The sequence below is a fragment of the Trematomus bernacchii genome, unplaced genomic scaffold, assembly GCF_902827165.1.
Source record: "Trematomus bernacchii unplaced genomic scaffold, fTreBer1.1, whole genome shotgun sequence".
Classification (NCBI taxonomy): Eukaryota; Metazoa; Chordata; class Actinopteri; order Perciformes; family Nototheniidae; genus Trematomus; species Trematomus bernacchii.
Genome location: NW_022987469.1, coordinates 2,262,843 through 2,279,992, shown reverse-complemented (window position 1 = coordinate 2,279,992; position 17,150 = coordinate 2,262,843). Strand labels below are relative to the sequence as shown.

Genomic DNA, 17,150 nt, shown 5'->3' with positions numbered 1-17,150 from the left:
GCCTTGTAAATGATTCTGGAAGAGAGAGAACCATTTGATGATGATGATGTAGAGGAAGAGGTTTCAGAACGTGAGGATCACATTTCTGAGAGTTCTGAGTCTGACAGTGACTTTGAAGAAGAGGACGAGATTGAGCATCAGCTAGTTACAAAGAAAAGACGAGCCACAGGACCAGCCGGTCAGCGGGCAAAAAAACGAGTAGCACTTTAATTCATTAATGCGATCTAACAAATGTAAAAGGGCAAATATGAACCATCTATGCTGTTTATATTGCTTGTAATTGAGATGAAGTAAAAAAAATAGTTTGATAGTGTTGAATGGAAGCCCAGAAAGGCAGCGGGTCCACCAGACCCACGAACACTGGCTGAGTAACACAATAGGAACACCACACAAGGGTTAAGCAGGATGTTAGTTTCTACAAAAACGTATAGCAGACTAACTGTAAAGATGCTATAATGTCTGTAAAGCATGAGGGTGGGTGTACAAATTCATCAAACCATTTTTGCAAAGTCATTAAGAAAAGGAGACAGAGTCCAGAAGTTACAGCTCTCATGTTTTACACTTGTAAATACAGATGCACCATTGTTTCCTTTTGCACAACAAGGTATAAAATACATGAAGCCCAAATTTAATAATCCATTATGTAAGCATTCAACATATTATTGTGCTCTAATTAAACTAAAATTATCAAGCATTTCACTAATGTGTCAAATTTCAATATGATGTGGAAGATATATGACTTGCTGCACAGGTTGCCCAGTAACAGTGACTTCATAGAGATCACTACATTCTCTTAGTGCAATGCCATGTCATCCACTGTAGCAGGTCACTACAGCAGCCTGTAGTGGAAGGCATTGGTGGTAAAGTTACATGTAGAGCAGCAATATGGGCACAGGTCAATAGAATTACACAATTTGCCACAATTGCTATTTGAACTATTTATCATCACACGATTAAGCCAAAGCTACTCTGTGGTAGAATATGTTTAACAACAAATCTGACATTACAAAAATAAATCAAGGAGAAGCTTTACACTAACACTTTTTCATTGGGGAATACGAACAGAAACCCAACATTGGTTCTAAAATATGCCACGGAACCAATAAATGTAGTTTAAAATACATATGAAGCCTATAAATAATGTCTCTGCAAGTCCGTTTTGCAAAAGATGGTTCAAAAAGAGCATTGGTGTTATGGAGTAGTGTAAATGTAACATGTTGATCAAACAAGAAATGAAACAGGTCCCTCCACTGGGAAGGCATGTACAGCTGCAGCAGTAATCATGCAGAGAACCTGCCTTGTTCTGGAAAAATAAAACATAACTGTCACAAATGCTGTCACAACCAACATGAAACTCAAAATGACACTTTCACAATAAAAGTGCAGTAGATTGTAGTGTTATTCTTTTTACTTAGTGCATTCTTTTAAGGCACAAGAGAATCAGAGTGTGTTGAAACTTGAACACCTGTGTGTGTGTGTGTGTGTGTGTGTGTGTGTGTGTGTGTGTGTGTCAGTAGATCAGAACATTAGTGGGAATTTTGCAAAGCGTTTAATTTAGCTGTAGGCAGAGTTCAGAAGAGAGAAAAGAGGACATGCTCTGGTATCAGTCATGTCTTTAACTGGAGGAAAACAAGAGCATTCACTTTAATTGACCTTCAATCAAGTGATGTCAAGTGATTGACGTGTTTAGAATTACAGTACTTGGAATCTGTACTGTACTTCCTCTTACAGATTACATAATGAAACTCTTACCTACTCTGGACTCTTGCACAGAACAACAGGTGTGCATTAGCTTCTCTGCTGTTCTGAACACCAAAATACATACAGTTAGGACCGATTAATAAAAGAAATTAGTACATTGACTCGTGTTGGGAGATCGAGGGGCGTATTTGGGACAATTGCCTTCCTTTTGTATCCATTTGTGCATGTTTCCATCAGAGACCAGTGTTGGGTACAAAGCTGTGGGCACAGGGCTATGATTAAGGACCCTCAGTGATGTGGCTAAGGCCCGGGGGCCCCTTCTTCCTCCATGGTTGCTGGTGGGTTGGGATCCTTGTGGAAAGGAGTCTCCTTGTAAATGAACCAGCAGTTACCTGCCCACAGGATCAAGTTCAAAAAGCCAAATATCTGCAGAAACACAGGAAACAGATGAGTGACAACTCCTAAAACTCACCCTCTCTAATAAAACGCATCATTGATTTGGAGAAAAACACAATGAAATATGAATACTGGTGACTTTAAAGTAAGGCTTAAAATATGTTTCACTTAAACATCAACACTTACATTATATTTAACAAATGTAAATAAGTATTGCATTCACAGATTAACTTAAATATTGCATTACTTTTGTAAACTGTTAATTCTACACTGCTGCAGCAATGAAAGGGAAAGTCAGTTTTTATTTTAAACACCAGGTGGCACTAGGCCCTAGATCACTGATATACAACATAATACCTTGTTAGCCACCCTCAGAAGTATGTGGAATACTTTTTTTTTTTAAATCGATAGACTAAGTAGTGGCGCTAGGGTTGATATTAGGTGCTCATCTTTAACAAAATGCAAATTGTGATCTTCCAGACAGTCCACAGCTGGTGAACGCACTCAGTGTGGAGCACGTTCCTACACAGAGTTTTACAGCTGTAGTTAAAACACAACGCAAATATGGCAAAATGCCAACACTCGATCATCAGCTATGCCTACTTTTGGACAAAAAAAACGTTTAGACAGATGTACTGTATACTCTCAGGTATGGGCGTTGCAGGGTTTTTATGAAGCATCCTACCAGCACCATCAGAAAGGAACATCTTAGAAATAACGCCACTATGTTTTAGTGTAAAACAGTTAAATTAATGATATCCTTTATTATTCTTTCAATTGTAACGCTATAGATTCAAAATACTAAAAGGCTGATAGGCAGATCTATACAACACATTTCAGGGAAAAATAAAGTGGAAATAAAAAAAAGGATATATGGATATAAGCATCACATTCGGTATAAAGCGCAATTATTATAATTTTTTTTAAATGGCTTTCACCAGAAGGTTGTCTTGTATGTCATATTCAAAACAAGTGGCCTGTATGTGTCTTATAGCGAATTAAAAACCTATCTTTTTAATATGGCTTTTAATTTGGGTTAACTTTCAATTCTCACTAGTATCATTGTCCATGTTTTACTGTATTTTTTCTGTTTTGCTTTTATTTGAACCTATTTTAATTTTTTGTCAGCTTTAATTCAAGGGAATTTCATTAGGATCACTGTAGATGTTTTATCTTGTTCTGTATCTATTTTTATATTATTTTAATATTGTTGTTATGTTTTTCTGTAAAGGGCTGCTTTGTACATGAAAGGTGCTATATACACACCATAAAACATTCTCCCTTATAGGACCAATATGCACTACTGGACCATGACTTACCACAGAGGCATTGAGGCGGCCCATGGAAGGAAACTCCCCTGGTTTGCAGGTGCTATTGCATTGATCATTCATCACTAGGTGATCTGGGTTAGTGGCCCATTTCACATCTGTCAGGCCTTTGCCCCAGGCTGAGGAGGACACGAGCCAGAGGAAGGCGAAGGCCGCGGTCACCACAAGGTCCTGATGAGAGTAGACAGTGTGTGAACATACTAGTATTCAGACTGTTCCCGAGAACACTTTGTCTACTTGACAATGAGTAAGCTCTCATTCCAAGAACAAAATCCAGGACTTTCGGTACCGTTTTCATCCGTGTTTATAACGTAATTCATATTTACACAATCTCTATATAACGTTCCGTTAATGGCTACTTTGCCTATTGATGTGGAAGTTTACAAGCTCCTCAAGAAAAAAACTGAACAGTGTTATGATAAATAAATCTGTTGCTGTCTTTCTGTTTGACAATGAGATTAAGGCTATACCCTAGTTCTGGTGACAAAATAGTAGGGATATTTAATAATTTAATAAAACAGCCCCTATTAAACAGCCCCAATCAAATTGTCCAACGGTTGGCATTTCAAATAATAATTCTGCATGTTATCTTTGAGGTAACATCCTCATTCACATGTTTAACGTTCTTCAAGAATACACATTATGCTTATTCACATATTTGTATTTTAGGGAGTGTGCAGGAGAGAAAAGTCCCTCTGGGGGGAACACAGGGATTTGAGCCTGTGCAGACCATTAACATGCACACACACCTATAGAACACACTATAGGAAAGGGAAACTCCAAAAAGCAGAATATGGCCTTTTTAAGGCAGCCTTACTGCTTACTGTGTGATGTTAATTCAGGTATTTTATTAGTTGTTCTGATTCACTGGGAATCTGTGACAAATTATCTTTTTTCCCCCTAGCTGATCATTTTGGTACTTATTTGAATATGGCCCCAGATTAGTACTCACTATGATGGGACCCCGGGAGGTCTGGCGGTAGACGTGTTGGAAGCCCAGGTAAAGGACCAGTGTGGCGGTGCAATACAGGAACCCAAACACACCAACACACACAAAGAACTCTGCAGAGGAGGAGAAGTCGCCCTGCAGGTAGGTATCATCTGGTTTGCTGCCGTTACATGACGGTATCTGGTATGGGGTTTTGGGCAACCTGCAGGGGTACGGAGAAAGGAGAACACTTTCTAACAGCCACTCAGATGAGGTTTTTACTCAGTGACTTCAGAGAAAACAAGTCCTCACCTGGGTTACTCTTCTATCCGAGGAATGCAAGTAGAGAGAATATAAAAGGGTTAGGCAAGACTTTTCTTTACAAGACTCTGTGTATTAATTAAACAGAACCTTCAACTCATCTGCATGGCCATAGATCAGCTTCATCAGAAAGACAACTCACATAGGTCTGAATTTTTTTCAGAACATTTCTTAAAATCACTAACTACACACAAAAGAGAAGACTCAACAGAATACCGCAATGACCAAAAGGAAGTAGGAATAATCCCATTAATCACACTGCACTTCATGATAATGGGGAGCAAAACTATAGCAATTTAGTTTTGGTATTGGTTGACGGGGACACAACACGGATGGGTTATTCACACACATTACATTACACGTCACTTGTTAGACGCTTTTACCCAAAGCGACTTACATACATTCAGTACTGTGGGCCATCCCCACAGGAGCAATCTGGGTGAAGTGTCTTTCCCAGGGAACCAACGACATGCTGACTGCAGTTGCTCCTCTGATCAACTCACTAGCCCACTGAGCCACAGCCTCCCATATACACACAATTCTATGATTATCAGTAAGGGAAAATAATAAGAGCTTACGTAATAAGTATCACATTAATCAAATTGCACTGTGACTGCTTCTTATTATAGACAAATGCATTTCCAAACATTTGGACTACCTATGCTGTAAAATGTATTATCTTTTCGATTTGCACACGGCATCTATTGCACGTCTGTCCGTCCTGGGAGAGGGATCCCTCCTCTGTTGCTCTCCCTGAGGTTTCTCCCATGTCTCCCTTTAAACTGTGGGGTTTTTCTCTGGAAGTTTTTCCTTGTACGATGTGAGGGTCTAAGGACAGAGGGTGTCGTATTGTCATACTGATATTCTGTACAAACTGTGAAGTCCACTGAGACAAATGTAACATTTGTGATATTGGGCTATATAAATAAACATTGATTGATTGACTGCTCTGAGCAACCAATATCAGAAAATGATATGCTCAAGCCGGCTAAAAACCAAGGGGGACAGAAAGGATAAATATGTTGTCTTGCGCTACGGTTGTGAACAGTGATTTACTGGAAAGTAAGATCAAAATGTAGCTGCAAGATTTGTACAATATATCTAATTGCGATTATTTTGACTGGTATTGCGATTACGATATAGGAGCGGTTCATCATTTTTGCATCATTATTCCCATTATCATTGAAAAATATATAAAAATAACTGTGGTGGGATTCGTTTAGGACTGTACCAAAAAATGTGTTTGGTTAAGTCTGTAGAATGATATTTGCAGGACGTGATATCTGCAGCTCCACAATACTTCATTCAAAATGATATTTTAACACATATTCAGTCTCTCTCTCTCTCTCTTTTTGAAATGTCCTGTAGTATTGGCAGTAATGTGGACACACCTTCAATAAGAGGTAAACAGCAAAAGCTCTATGGCTGGTAGCAGTGCAGTGTTGTACAGTACCTGAATGGGTAGGCAAACACAGGATTCACATCCTTCGTTTCAGCTCCATTGCAAATGAGTGTAAAGTGGGATGACCCAGAGTAACCTCCAGTGGTGGCAAAGGCAAAGATGGTGAAGACCTGTAGAGGCAGAGAAACATAAGGAGAAGAGGTTTTTAATAAGAGGTATTTTAAAGTTATGAGGCTTTTGGTTTTATGGAAATCTTACCTGATACTGCAGCTGTAGTTGTAATAGATTAAAAAAATGTTTTATGATAAATGAATTAAAGCCAACTGCTGACCAGCCTCCCACATTTAAGTCAATATAGTATTGATACAATGATGCTTTTCCCTTCCCATAAGTAATAGATGTGATTTTCAACAAACACCCCACTTCAACATCTTTCCTCCTCCCCCGCCCCCCCCCGTTCTTACATCCTTTTCCACACAGGAAACTCCCTCCCTGCTCACTGAGCTGAAAACAAAAATGGCTAACCCTTTAATATAAAGCTGAACACCAAACTGAGCCTCAACTAGTGTAGCTCTTACAAAAAGCATATACATTCTATTTGACTGAAGAGTGGTTACTGTACTGTAGTCTAACATAGACTGACCTGTCCAGGAGACCGAGAACACCAGCCTTATCCTTTAAAGTGACAAGACTTTTGATGCCACGGCAACTGAGTGTCGTACTCAGAGCTAAAGGCTGTCCAACGAGATATAAGAGTGTGCACCTATTTTCTTTGGACGGGCAGTGCAGCATTGACATTTTCCTAAAAGGAGAGAAACAAGTTGTTTTGATCTTCAACTATGCTGACACAGAGCAGACCCCAGCAGGAAGAATGGAAAGCAGAGAGGAACCCACACCATTTCCTCTGAGCCTCAACATGGACTGACTGAGCAGAAAAACTGGGATGCCACTCCAGGGTCACCAGAGAATCAGCTAAAGTGCTGCACAGACTGCAGGCTGGTGTTCGGTTAAAAATGGCCAGTAGGCGACTATGCATCTACTTCAGCCAACTGTCCAGAGAGGGGGATGAATTGTGTAGCAAGATTTAGACAATTTGAACAGCTTATCTTCATTGAAGCACAAGAGTAACCCACGCTGAAACTTGGGACAGGCTGAACAATGTTGTTGGCTGTAGGACCTGGACAGGGTTTAGCTCAGCACACATTTTCAGGCCTGTACAGTATTTTACTGAGCACCACGTTGAATATAACCATTTTTTAGCCTTACTGCCAAATACAATCCTAATGACACTATATCCATCCCAAAAACCCATTACACCCTTGGGCAGCACTGAGCCAGGAAAAAACGTGTTATGCTACTATATCTGTAAACAGGATATAAGTTTACTACAATGCTGTTGAGCTCCTGACTGGTGCCGTTTCATCCTATTTTTAAAGGCAGGACACTCTGTGTTCAAATAGAGACATGTGTTGCAACAGAGCAGAGGGAGCTGCTCTCTGTCAGACAGTCAACACTCACATCATGCCACATATAAAACTAATATGTGGGAAGTAGCGAGGAAATATTTGATGTTTTTTATATGGCTGGAATACCTGTTTACTTTGGGGGGAATTGTAGTGGTCTTACAAACGTAGCTTTCTCAACATCTTTATACTGCTTATAAAAGTAGTATTACATGTTTCTCAGTTTAGTACAGTATGTTGGCCTACAGTGGCTGTAAGACGGGTTACAAATATCACTATAAACTTGTCGCACTTGCAAGATGGTCTCATACACCTTGGTTGCAATCTTTGTTATTAATGAAACAGAATTTATCTATAGAGGACTGTTCACACATAAAAGGTTCCAAAAAGTGCTTCACAGAAAATGTAATTAAATAAAAAATAATGATACCAATTTCCCCTCCACAGCGATAGACAAAGTAACACATTACGATATGATTAACACAACACTCAATATCAACTGAATACGATAAACAAATGACTGAATAAACCAAAATTGAATGAAATGAATCGCCAAACTAAAAAGGTAGGTTTTGAATTGACCTTTAAAAGTATGAACATCCTCAGGTGGGTGTTTGTTTTCACAGTAGGTATGAATAAAAGTGCAGTAGAAGAAGACCTGAGTGTATATGGAAAATTACCTTGATGTAATATGGTCTGAAGGAAAGTGTCCTTCAATAAAAATCAAATGGTGTTGTTGCAGTTGTTTTGTCAAGGCCTACGGTAGCTTGTAGCCCCCCAGCCCCCCCTCCCACAACTCTCCTCTACCCCTTCCCAGAACATCCTTCCTCCAATGAAAAAGCTCCTGATTAGAGCATGTGTTTCTTGGTTCCGTACTTTCTCTTAACCTGTTAAGCCCTGAGCCTGTTTTTCAGGTCTCAGGCTCGAAAATGACATTCCCAGAACAAATGACCATATCTTCCCTTCTAAAAGGGTTAAATTAATAATCTTTGTTCTCAAAGTAATGATAAACCTGTGAGTTGGATGTAGAAAAGTCAGAATCAATATAGATGTTTTTTATTTTAAAGAAAATTCAGATTTTACATAGTAAAAAAACTGTAAATTATAGTGTCTGTCCAAAAATTCTTTTTTACTTATAGTGAAAACTACCCTTGGATGATGGTAAGGTAGACTAAAAGCTTTAGAAATCCAAAGTACAACATATAATAAGTACCCTGTATCAAGATTGATACAAAACAAGTGACATTTGACCTTTTTAGAGAGGTTTAGCCAAAAACACTCCACCTCTGAGGTGATTTGGGTTGTAAATGTTTTTTTTTTTCATATCTCTGGAACCCATTGGTCGATTTTGATGGTTGACACCTCTTTTTGACCGTTAGAGCCAATAGAATCGAAGGAGGAGTCCCCCACACACACTCATTGTGAGACAAAAAGGTGGGGGCTTTGCGCGTGTCATTTTGCATTAGAGTGAAGCTACATTCTAGCTCTGATATCTAGAAACGGAATAGCATGGATTATCCGTCTTATTGATCATGGATTATCAGAAATCATTTCAAAGGGACACAGACACATTGGATTAACCTATGGATTAACTTCAGCAGCGTTTTTATTGTTTTAATGCCATTGAAGACCACTTTGGAGAGACTACAGAGCCAAGGTAACCTTGTTAGCATTTTTAGCTACCTAGCGTCACCTGTTTTGATGTCTGTTTTTGTTTATAACGTCGCCAATCCGTATAATTCAGTGATAATGAGGGTACCCATCGATTCTGTGTCACCTCACGATGTGAATCGATCTCATGGATGTGGAGAAAAGATAAATAATAAGGTTTTGTGAGTGATTTTCGGTGCAGTAATCTGTTAGCATTTTTCGCTCGTTGCTAATTCAGAGGCTCAGTGTTAGCATTGTGGGTTTTCTTTTTGAAATAAAAATAAAAATGATCAGTTAGATGAGTTTCTTCCCGTTACATGGATATAAAACATTCATAGTTTATTAAATGAACATGCCCTCAGACACTGTTTCCTGCAAGATGTTGCGGCAGTGCCCCGGTACCGGGGTCTCTCGGGCTTAACAGGTTAAGAATAATGTCCTTTGTTTCAACACATCCAGGGGAGGCTGTGGACTAGTGCGTTGGTGTTCGGATCAGGGGAGCACAGGTTCAAACCCCACTGCAGTCAGCATGTCGTGTCCCTGGGCAAGACACTTGCTCCTGTGGGGATTGCCCACAGTATTGAGTATGTAAGTCGCTTTTGATAAAAGCGTCTAACAAGTAACATGTAATGTAATCCACATCTACTGAAGCACACTCCCAGATCACCAGGGTCCTTTTCAGTGCTATAACTTTTGTATAGAAAAGCACAGGGCCAGGCACTGAGTTGAACAGCCTGCCTTGTGCAGCAGAGGAAAGACAGCCGTATAAACAGAAACACACACAGAGAACTGTTGTGCAGTATTTAGTAACCTTCAAGCCACTCAGGATTTCCAGGAATGGGTTTCATGTTTCAGGATCGCCACAACATTTCTCAGCTTACATCTCAGCCCTGTTTGAACCACCCAATCTGATGGAACCCCAAATAAACCCCTCATATAGGGGGTCAGGAAGGGTTCCCTGTCCAAAGTCCAATGACCCAGCCTCCCACAGACTGACTGAAGCATTCCTCACAAGTTCTCCTGATCAGGGAGTGGCAGGACTGATCAGCAAATCAAAAGGTTCTGACATGGGCTATTTAACATTTCAGAAAAAACAACCGTCACATGCACATCATATGAACATGAAATAATAGTGACTAAACTAGAGCCAGGTTGTGATTACAAAAACAACCAGAGACAGCACCTACCTTCCATCTGACTCTGAACCCTACTGGCCAATGTCCATGTATACAAACCAGTCTGACATTCAGTAATGTCCATTCTAAGCATACTTCCACAGCATTACAGTAGAGAAAGTTAGGCAGCGCTGAAATACTAAGGATGCCTCTCCCTGACAGAATTCTGTTTTTTTCAGCCTTGAGACTGTAGCAGACCGAAAACAACTAATGGAACTTGATGAACTGCCTAGAGAAATTGGAAAAAGTAAAGTAGAAAAACTACGAACAACAATGTGTACAATGCTGAAAATGTTAAAAGAGCAACATTTCTCAAATGAAAAATTAGAGCCAACGAATTGATGGCCACATTTGTTTTAACATTGAAAGCAACAGCCTTATTAGGTCACAAACAATTGTTGGAACATAAAGGGAAATGATGAACTAGAAATTAACATGAGAAGAAAATAAACTAGGGCTGTCAGTCGATTAAAATATTTAATCACGATTAATCGCATGATTGTCCATAGTTAATCGCGATTAATCGCAAATTAATCGCACATTTTGTATCTGTTCTAAATGTACCTTAGAGGGATATTTTTCAAGTTTTTAATACTCTTATCAACATATGAGTGGACAAATATGCTTTATATGTTTGTTTATTATCATTTGAACAATGACAAATATTCTCATGAATATTAAACACAACAACCTCTGAACATTACAAATATTCGCCTCAATTCAACCTGGAACCTCTCTCATACAATAATACAATACAAAGTGTGTGTGTGTGTGTGTGTGTGTGTGTGTGTGTGTGTGTGTGTGTGTGTGTGTGTGTGTGTGTGTGTGTGTGTGTGTGTGTGTGTGTGTGTGTGTGTGGACACTGTGATGGATCGTTGGAGCTACAGTATGTGCAGCTCAAGGCATATATGCTCGAACGGGAGCTGCAATCATGTTGCGCGTACTATCCGTGCTGAGTATGCTGACTTTTCGTACAATGTCCCACTGTCTGGCTGCCTGCATAAAGTCAAGTGCTCGGCGCAGTTGTCGGCGAAATGTCATTGAAACAGCTCCTTATATCCGTTAGCGCAGCTAGCTAGCACCAGATGCTAACAACAACAACACGTAAGGTGTGCCTCGCTCGCGCGAGTCGCCCCACACATACACACTCCCTCCCGGTCCTCCCGATGGCCAGTCCGGGCCTGCCGGTGAGCGTGGAAGTGTGGTCTGCCACAAGCGGGCGGCAGGAGCGGGGCTGTCAGCATCAGCTTGTAGATGGTATTTTAAACTCGATGCGCTCTGAAACTACGGGGCGGCCGAGGACAAAAAATACACATGCGTTAATCGCGTTAAAATAATTAGTGGCGTTAATTTTTTTTTTGCGTTAACGCGTTATTAACGCGTTAACTTGACAGCCCTAAAATAAACACATTCTTATTTGCTTTTGACATAATATAAATGGCAGTGGCGAACCGTGTCTATCACAACTGGACCTTCTGTAGACACATACACACCCCCGCCGCTGTTTTAGTACAGAAAGCTCGCATGAAAGAGTTTGATTGACTTCATAATCTTCCTAAATGTAAACCAGTACAGCAGGTGTTATTCTAGAAAAATATAGTATGAGGGCACTAGCATGACTTTCTGCCAAAATTATGGCCCCGCCCACTTTCCGGCGAAAATAATGCATTAGAGCGAAGCGTAAAATAATATCTTCTTCATGTCTTAAAAGCTGCTGAATCATATATTGCACCTCAAACAACAAATAAATCCAGAGTTACGGTTTCTTTACTTCCTATACAGAAAAAAGGACCGTAAAAGAAACGATTCAGTAATCTCAGTTTCAGGCTGATGGCCCACGAGGACGCATACGGGAAAACGCATACACAAATGCAAAGGCTTCGGTCCACACGCAATAGACACCGGATAGTGTCTGTTCACACGAGACAGCTCCGTTTAGTTCCAACCGCTGGAAAAGCTGCAGTACATATGCCGAGCCTGTACGTGGCTGTAACTTCCTCCACAAAAGCAGCAACTTCCTCCACAAAAGCAGCGAAGAAGCATGGTTGTCATGGCTGCCCTTCTGTTTATTCTCCGCGGTGGGGGCCGAGGGAACCGGGCAGAGTTTTTCGCCGGTCAACGTGTGTTAAAGTTTAAATCTTCCGGACAAAATTATAAAAGTGCCGGTCAAAGGTCTTTGTTATTTATTGAGCTTTAAAACAAATGAATAACGACCCTATATAATAATATAATAATAAAATACACGGAGCCTCTCTTTTTCCTCGCTCTCTTCTGACAGCGTCAGTGTCTGTCTCATGCAGCAGCTGATCCAGTAATGAGTGGCCCGACAGTAAAAATAAACATATTTATAACTAGTTTAGGTAGTTTGAGAGGTAATTAAAATAGCTAAGGGTGATGATCTGACTTGAAGTGTGTGTTTTGCTCCTCCCGCTGTGATGCAGCGATACTAGTAATGAGATTTAATAACAAAACAATTTCCCAATTTGTGATCAATAAAGTACATCTTATTATCTTATCTTCACAGAATTACGCCTACATTGCGTACAGCGCCCATAAACTATGGCGCTCCCCCCCACATCAGGTAAGTTGAACTGCCCCGGGGGGCGGGGGGATTTTCTGAACTGACACTTGACCTGCCGTGACAAAAAAAAAGACGCTAACTACCTGACGATAATTAGCCATCACCATGTCGAAACTAACAAAGATATCTGGTGCCCAGGGAAGAAAGAAAATAAAAGAGGAGGATGAATAAGGGAAGAAACACAAAGGTACAGTAACGTTAATGTGATGATTAATCAAAATTCAATTGAATTGTAGTTACCGTTGATGGAACAGTGTTAACTTGCTAGCTTACTTTTAGACGATAGCAAGGTCGTTTGTTTGCTAATCAATAGTTATATTTGGAGTTACGGCCCCTACACACGGCAGCGTGCGTTGCCGTTTCAACGCTTCTGCCCATTCACTTTGAATGGGGTGACGTCACGCTTCGCCGAACTGCATTGTGGGAGCAAAGCGTAGCTTTTCTCGCGGTGCTCGCTGCAAAAGTAGAGCAATGTTCTACTTTTGAAGCTTCGACGGAGGCGTCAGCCAATCAAATCTGCCAGTACAAGCGCTAGCCAATCAAACCGCGTGTATGCTGGGAGAGCCATACTGCAGTTAATTTCCTCATATGCAAAAAATGGAGGAGAAAATCATCGTAGCGGTAGGGAATCACCCGGTGCTATATGATCAGTCTCTGTTCACCTACCGGGATACAAACCGGAGGAGCCAGGCATGGAGGGAGGTGGCAGAGACAGTGGGTGAAACTGGTAGGTTTTCGCCTGTTTGGGGAGTTTATATCCAGTTTACTTCGTTTGAATGGACAGCAGGCATAGACCGTATATTTAGCCAGCATGCAATGTTGCATAAAATAGTCCAATAGACATTAATTAAAAATCGCTTTTTAGACAATGTCTATGGTGAGATTCATACACGAGAGCCTTTTTAAAGCCTTTTTACCCCGCTGCAAACAGAAACCCCCCCCCCCCCCTTCCCATCACAAACTTTACACAGACCCCCCCCTTCCAATTATCAACTCCTGTCTTGTATCCGCAAACTCTTGTGTCCTGTGCAGCTAAAAGTTTTGCAAGCCCCCGTTCGTTTAGTACCTAAAATAATAGACATCGCTTTTTCCAGCTGACAAACCCGACTTTCTGGTCACTTCTTCCATTTTCCAGTCCTTGGGGAGAGACACGGGAGATTCATGTGATTGGTTGTTGGTCGCGTTGCTCGCGTAAACTCCCCAAGCTCAAGATACGCCCACCGCCAAGCGGCAACGCACGCCGCCGTGTGTAGGCGGTGTTAACGTCAATTACCGTTACTCCCACCTTAAATTCCATACCTTAGCCTTTATCTTTATGCTTTATTACACTGCACTTAACTGCTTCTTTGCCATCTGGTTAGATGCTAAAGCTGAATCTACAGGTGCATCTAAAGAAATTATTATATCATAGAACTTTTCTTCTGTAATTTAAGTTAAAAAAATGAAACATTCATATATTCTAGATTCATTATGCATAAAGTGAAATATTTCAAGCCTTTTTTGTTTTAATTGTTATGATTACAGCTTAAAGATCATGCAAATCACTAATCCTGTATCTCAAAATAGTATAATAGATAAGACCAATCAAAACAGGATTTATAATACAGATATTTCGACCTTCTGAAAAGTTTGTTCATTTCTGTACTTGGTCGGGGCTCCTTTTGCACAGATAAATGCATACATTTTACATGGTATGGAGGCAATATATGATATTGTGAGCTGCACCTGTAATCTGATTTCTATAATATGTCAGCTAAAATCTTGCCTAGGGCAGCAAATTGGTCAGGGCCGGTGTTGTGCCGAATTATGCACCCCCACCGTGAAATGCACCCCTTGTCACGGGAATGCGCATTTGAAAATGAAACGTTTACACCTTAAAACGATGCTTAAAACGAAAAGTAAACGTCCAGGGATTTTTTTTAATGGTAATTTTCAGACTGCGAGTTGTTTAGTGGTAGCTCATATAGTCTTGATTCTTGTGGTTAAACTTTTCGCTCCGTATTTTGATGGTTGGGGTGTTGCAATATACGTTGGCCAGGGGGACATTATTTGTTGACGCACAGGTGGCCCGAGGGGACGACATGAGCCGAGGGACCAGGCATGAGCGTCAGTTCTGAAGTTAGCACGGCTAGGATGTTGCATTGTATCTTGTGGAACATTACAAGTAAAGTATGTGAGAGTAAGATAGAGTGTGTCGTTATTATCAGTATAGCACACAATACATATTGAAACATGGGGTGTCGAATCCCCCTGGATTTTGTATTCATTCGTCACTTCTTTTTCAGTCATTTTTTTTATTTAATATATGTTTTTATTTAATTGTGACGTCCTGTCTGTATACACATGCTTTAAAATGTATTGTTTAATTTTACATATTTGTCATATAATAATCAAAATATATGTTTACAAATGTTACATAGTCTTTGTCAGCATATTTTTGCATTATAAAGATGACTTTTACCTTTTTGTGTTAATTATTCGGGTCTAAATGAGCTAATGGATTTTTACACCAAGTGCTTGAGGGTGGGATTAATAGAAACCTCTTTTTGGGGGGGGTGCTTTATACAGCAGGCCTGGTTGCCACTTGCTATCTCTGACAATACATACATGAAACTTGCTCCATTTATTGGTACTAGTCCTACAACTATACCCTCAAAAGTGCTTGAGGGTGGGATTAATAGAAGCATCTTTTTTGGGGGGGTGCATAATTCGGCACAACTGTAACATTTGTAAACATATATTTTGATTATTATATGACAAATATGTAAAATTAAACAATACATAATTCGGCACAACACTGGCCATAGAAAGAGTGTAAGGGAACGCTGCATACTCATAAGTTTAACATTGGGAAATCAGTAGCTATCTGCAATGTAAATCCTCAAGCTACGGCATGACTTCACTCAGTAAACAGGTCAAAGGCCAAGACTCCAACGTTACACATGAAAAAAGGAGAGGCAGAGGAACCTGCAGCAGTTATTGGACGTTATTTTTCAGCCTTTAAAGTTTCGACTATGTTCTTGAATATATTGCGAAAACAATAAAGGGTCTGTTAACGTATAATTAGTGGAAAGAACTCATAGGGAATATATCAACATCACGAGGCTCAAATGAGAGAAACGCTGATTAGATAGTGAGGCGGAAGGCACATAGAGATAACTTATAACTGAGGTAAATTTGGTTAGATTTCTAATTTAAAGTAACTGTAGGCCTACGAACTTTTTTATTTTACTTACCCATTCTAGGACACGGATAAACCCAAGAGGTTCTTTCAATGGTCCCAGGTCCAGAGTAAACCCTGAAGCCAATTTCTGAGGATAAAAAACAAGGTGTGTAAAAAGACGCAGAGTGACTACTGATTGAAATATAGTTAGCCAGGTGTAAACAAACTACCGTTGACATTAGACTCCAAACAACTAGTCATCGTTACCTGTTTGTCACCTTGTGGCTAATTGGCCCAGCCCTTGTTAGCCAAACCCTGCTAGCGACATGCTAACGCTAACTTGTGTCAGCATGTGTAACGTCACCCAGCTTACTGACCTACCTGAACAGAGTCCATGAAGACGAGCAACAAGTGGGATGCTTGTATTTTACTCCTTAAGTTGTCAGTTCGTTGCAAAGCTAACCTCAAGTTACTTCGAACAGTAGCAAGCGATACAACGGCTACTGACTGTCAGCAGGAGGCAGAAGAACAGGCAGCAACTGATAAGGCTAGTGTGTAGTGTAAACTCAACAGACAAACTCTGTTCAACTGACCCGCAGTCAAACCAACCAAAATAAAATATGCGCTACTTCCGGTTATTACTTTTCAAAATAAAGAAACAAACTAATGGCTTTTTCCATCTTCTCAATCAAAACATTTTGTATGAACCTATGGTATGAACACATAATCGAACATAAAATGATCATTCTGGAATAAATAATAGAACGGTAGGCCCTTCCTTCATATAAGACTCACTGACCCATGTTAACGCTTACAGCTTAAAGCAGAGAAAGACGCTGCACATCCGTAAAAATGAAAGGTGTGTGATACAGTCAGTTATGAGTAAAGCACATGTCTAATACAAAATAAAAGCACATTAATTATCAATATCATAAACAAACAGTTAGCGCAAACTCTTTTTAGATAATATAGTTATCATTACCCCACCAATTACTGGAGTTTTTATCACGCTACACGGGTTACATAGATACAATAAATGAAA

At 40.1% G+C, this 17,150-nt stretch overlaps 1 protein-coding gene across 1 annotated transcript; it reads right to left on the bottom strand.

Moving 5' to 3' along the window:
- Window positions 1-532: 532 nt before the first annotated feature.
- On the bottom strand, window positions 533-16,723 carry sypl2a (synaptophysin-like 2a). The gene is made up of 6 exons (XM_034144732.1): window positions 16,490-16,723; window positions 16,182-16,256; window positions 6,128-6,246; window positions 4,378-4,576; window positions 3,417-3,596; window positions 533-2,127 (listed from the first exon to the last, which is right to left on the bottom strand). Exons 1-6 carry the CDS (start codon window positions 16,502-16,504, stop codon window positions 2,002-2,004), a joined length of 714 nt encoding a protein of 237 aa, XP_034000623.1. The 5' UTR covers window positions 16,505-16,723; the 3' UTR covers window positions 533-2,001.
- Between the last annotated feature and the right edge of the window lie 427 nt (window positions 16,724-17,150).

Coding starts and splice junctions, on each gene's coding strand:
- sypl2a (XM_034144732.1), bottom strand. Junction 3,597..4,377: donor CCTCCCGGGGTCCCATCATA/GTGAGTACTAAT, acceptor TACTCTCATCAG/GACCTTGTGGTGACCGCGGC. Junction 2,128..3,416: donor GCCGCCTCAATGCCTCTGTG/GTAAGTCATGGT, acceptor GTGTTTCTGCAG/ATATTTGGCTTTTTGAACTT.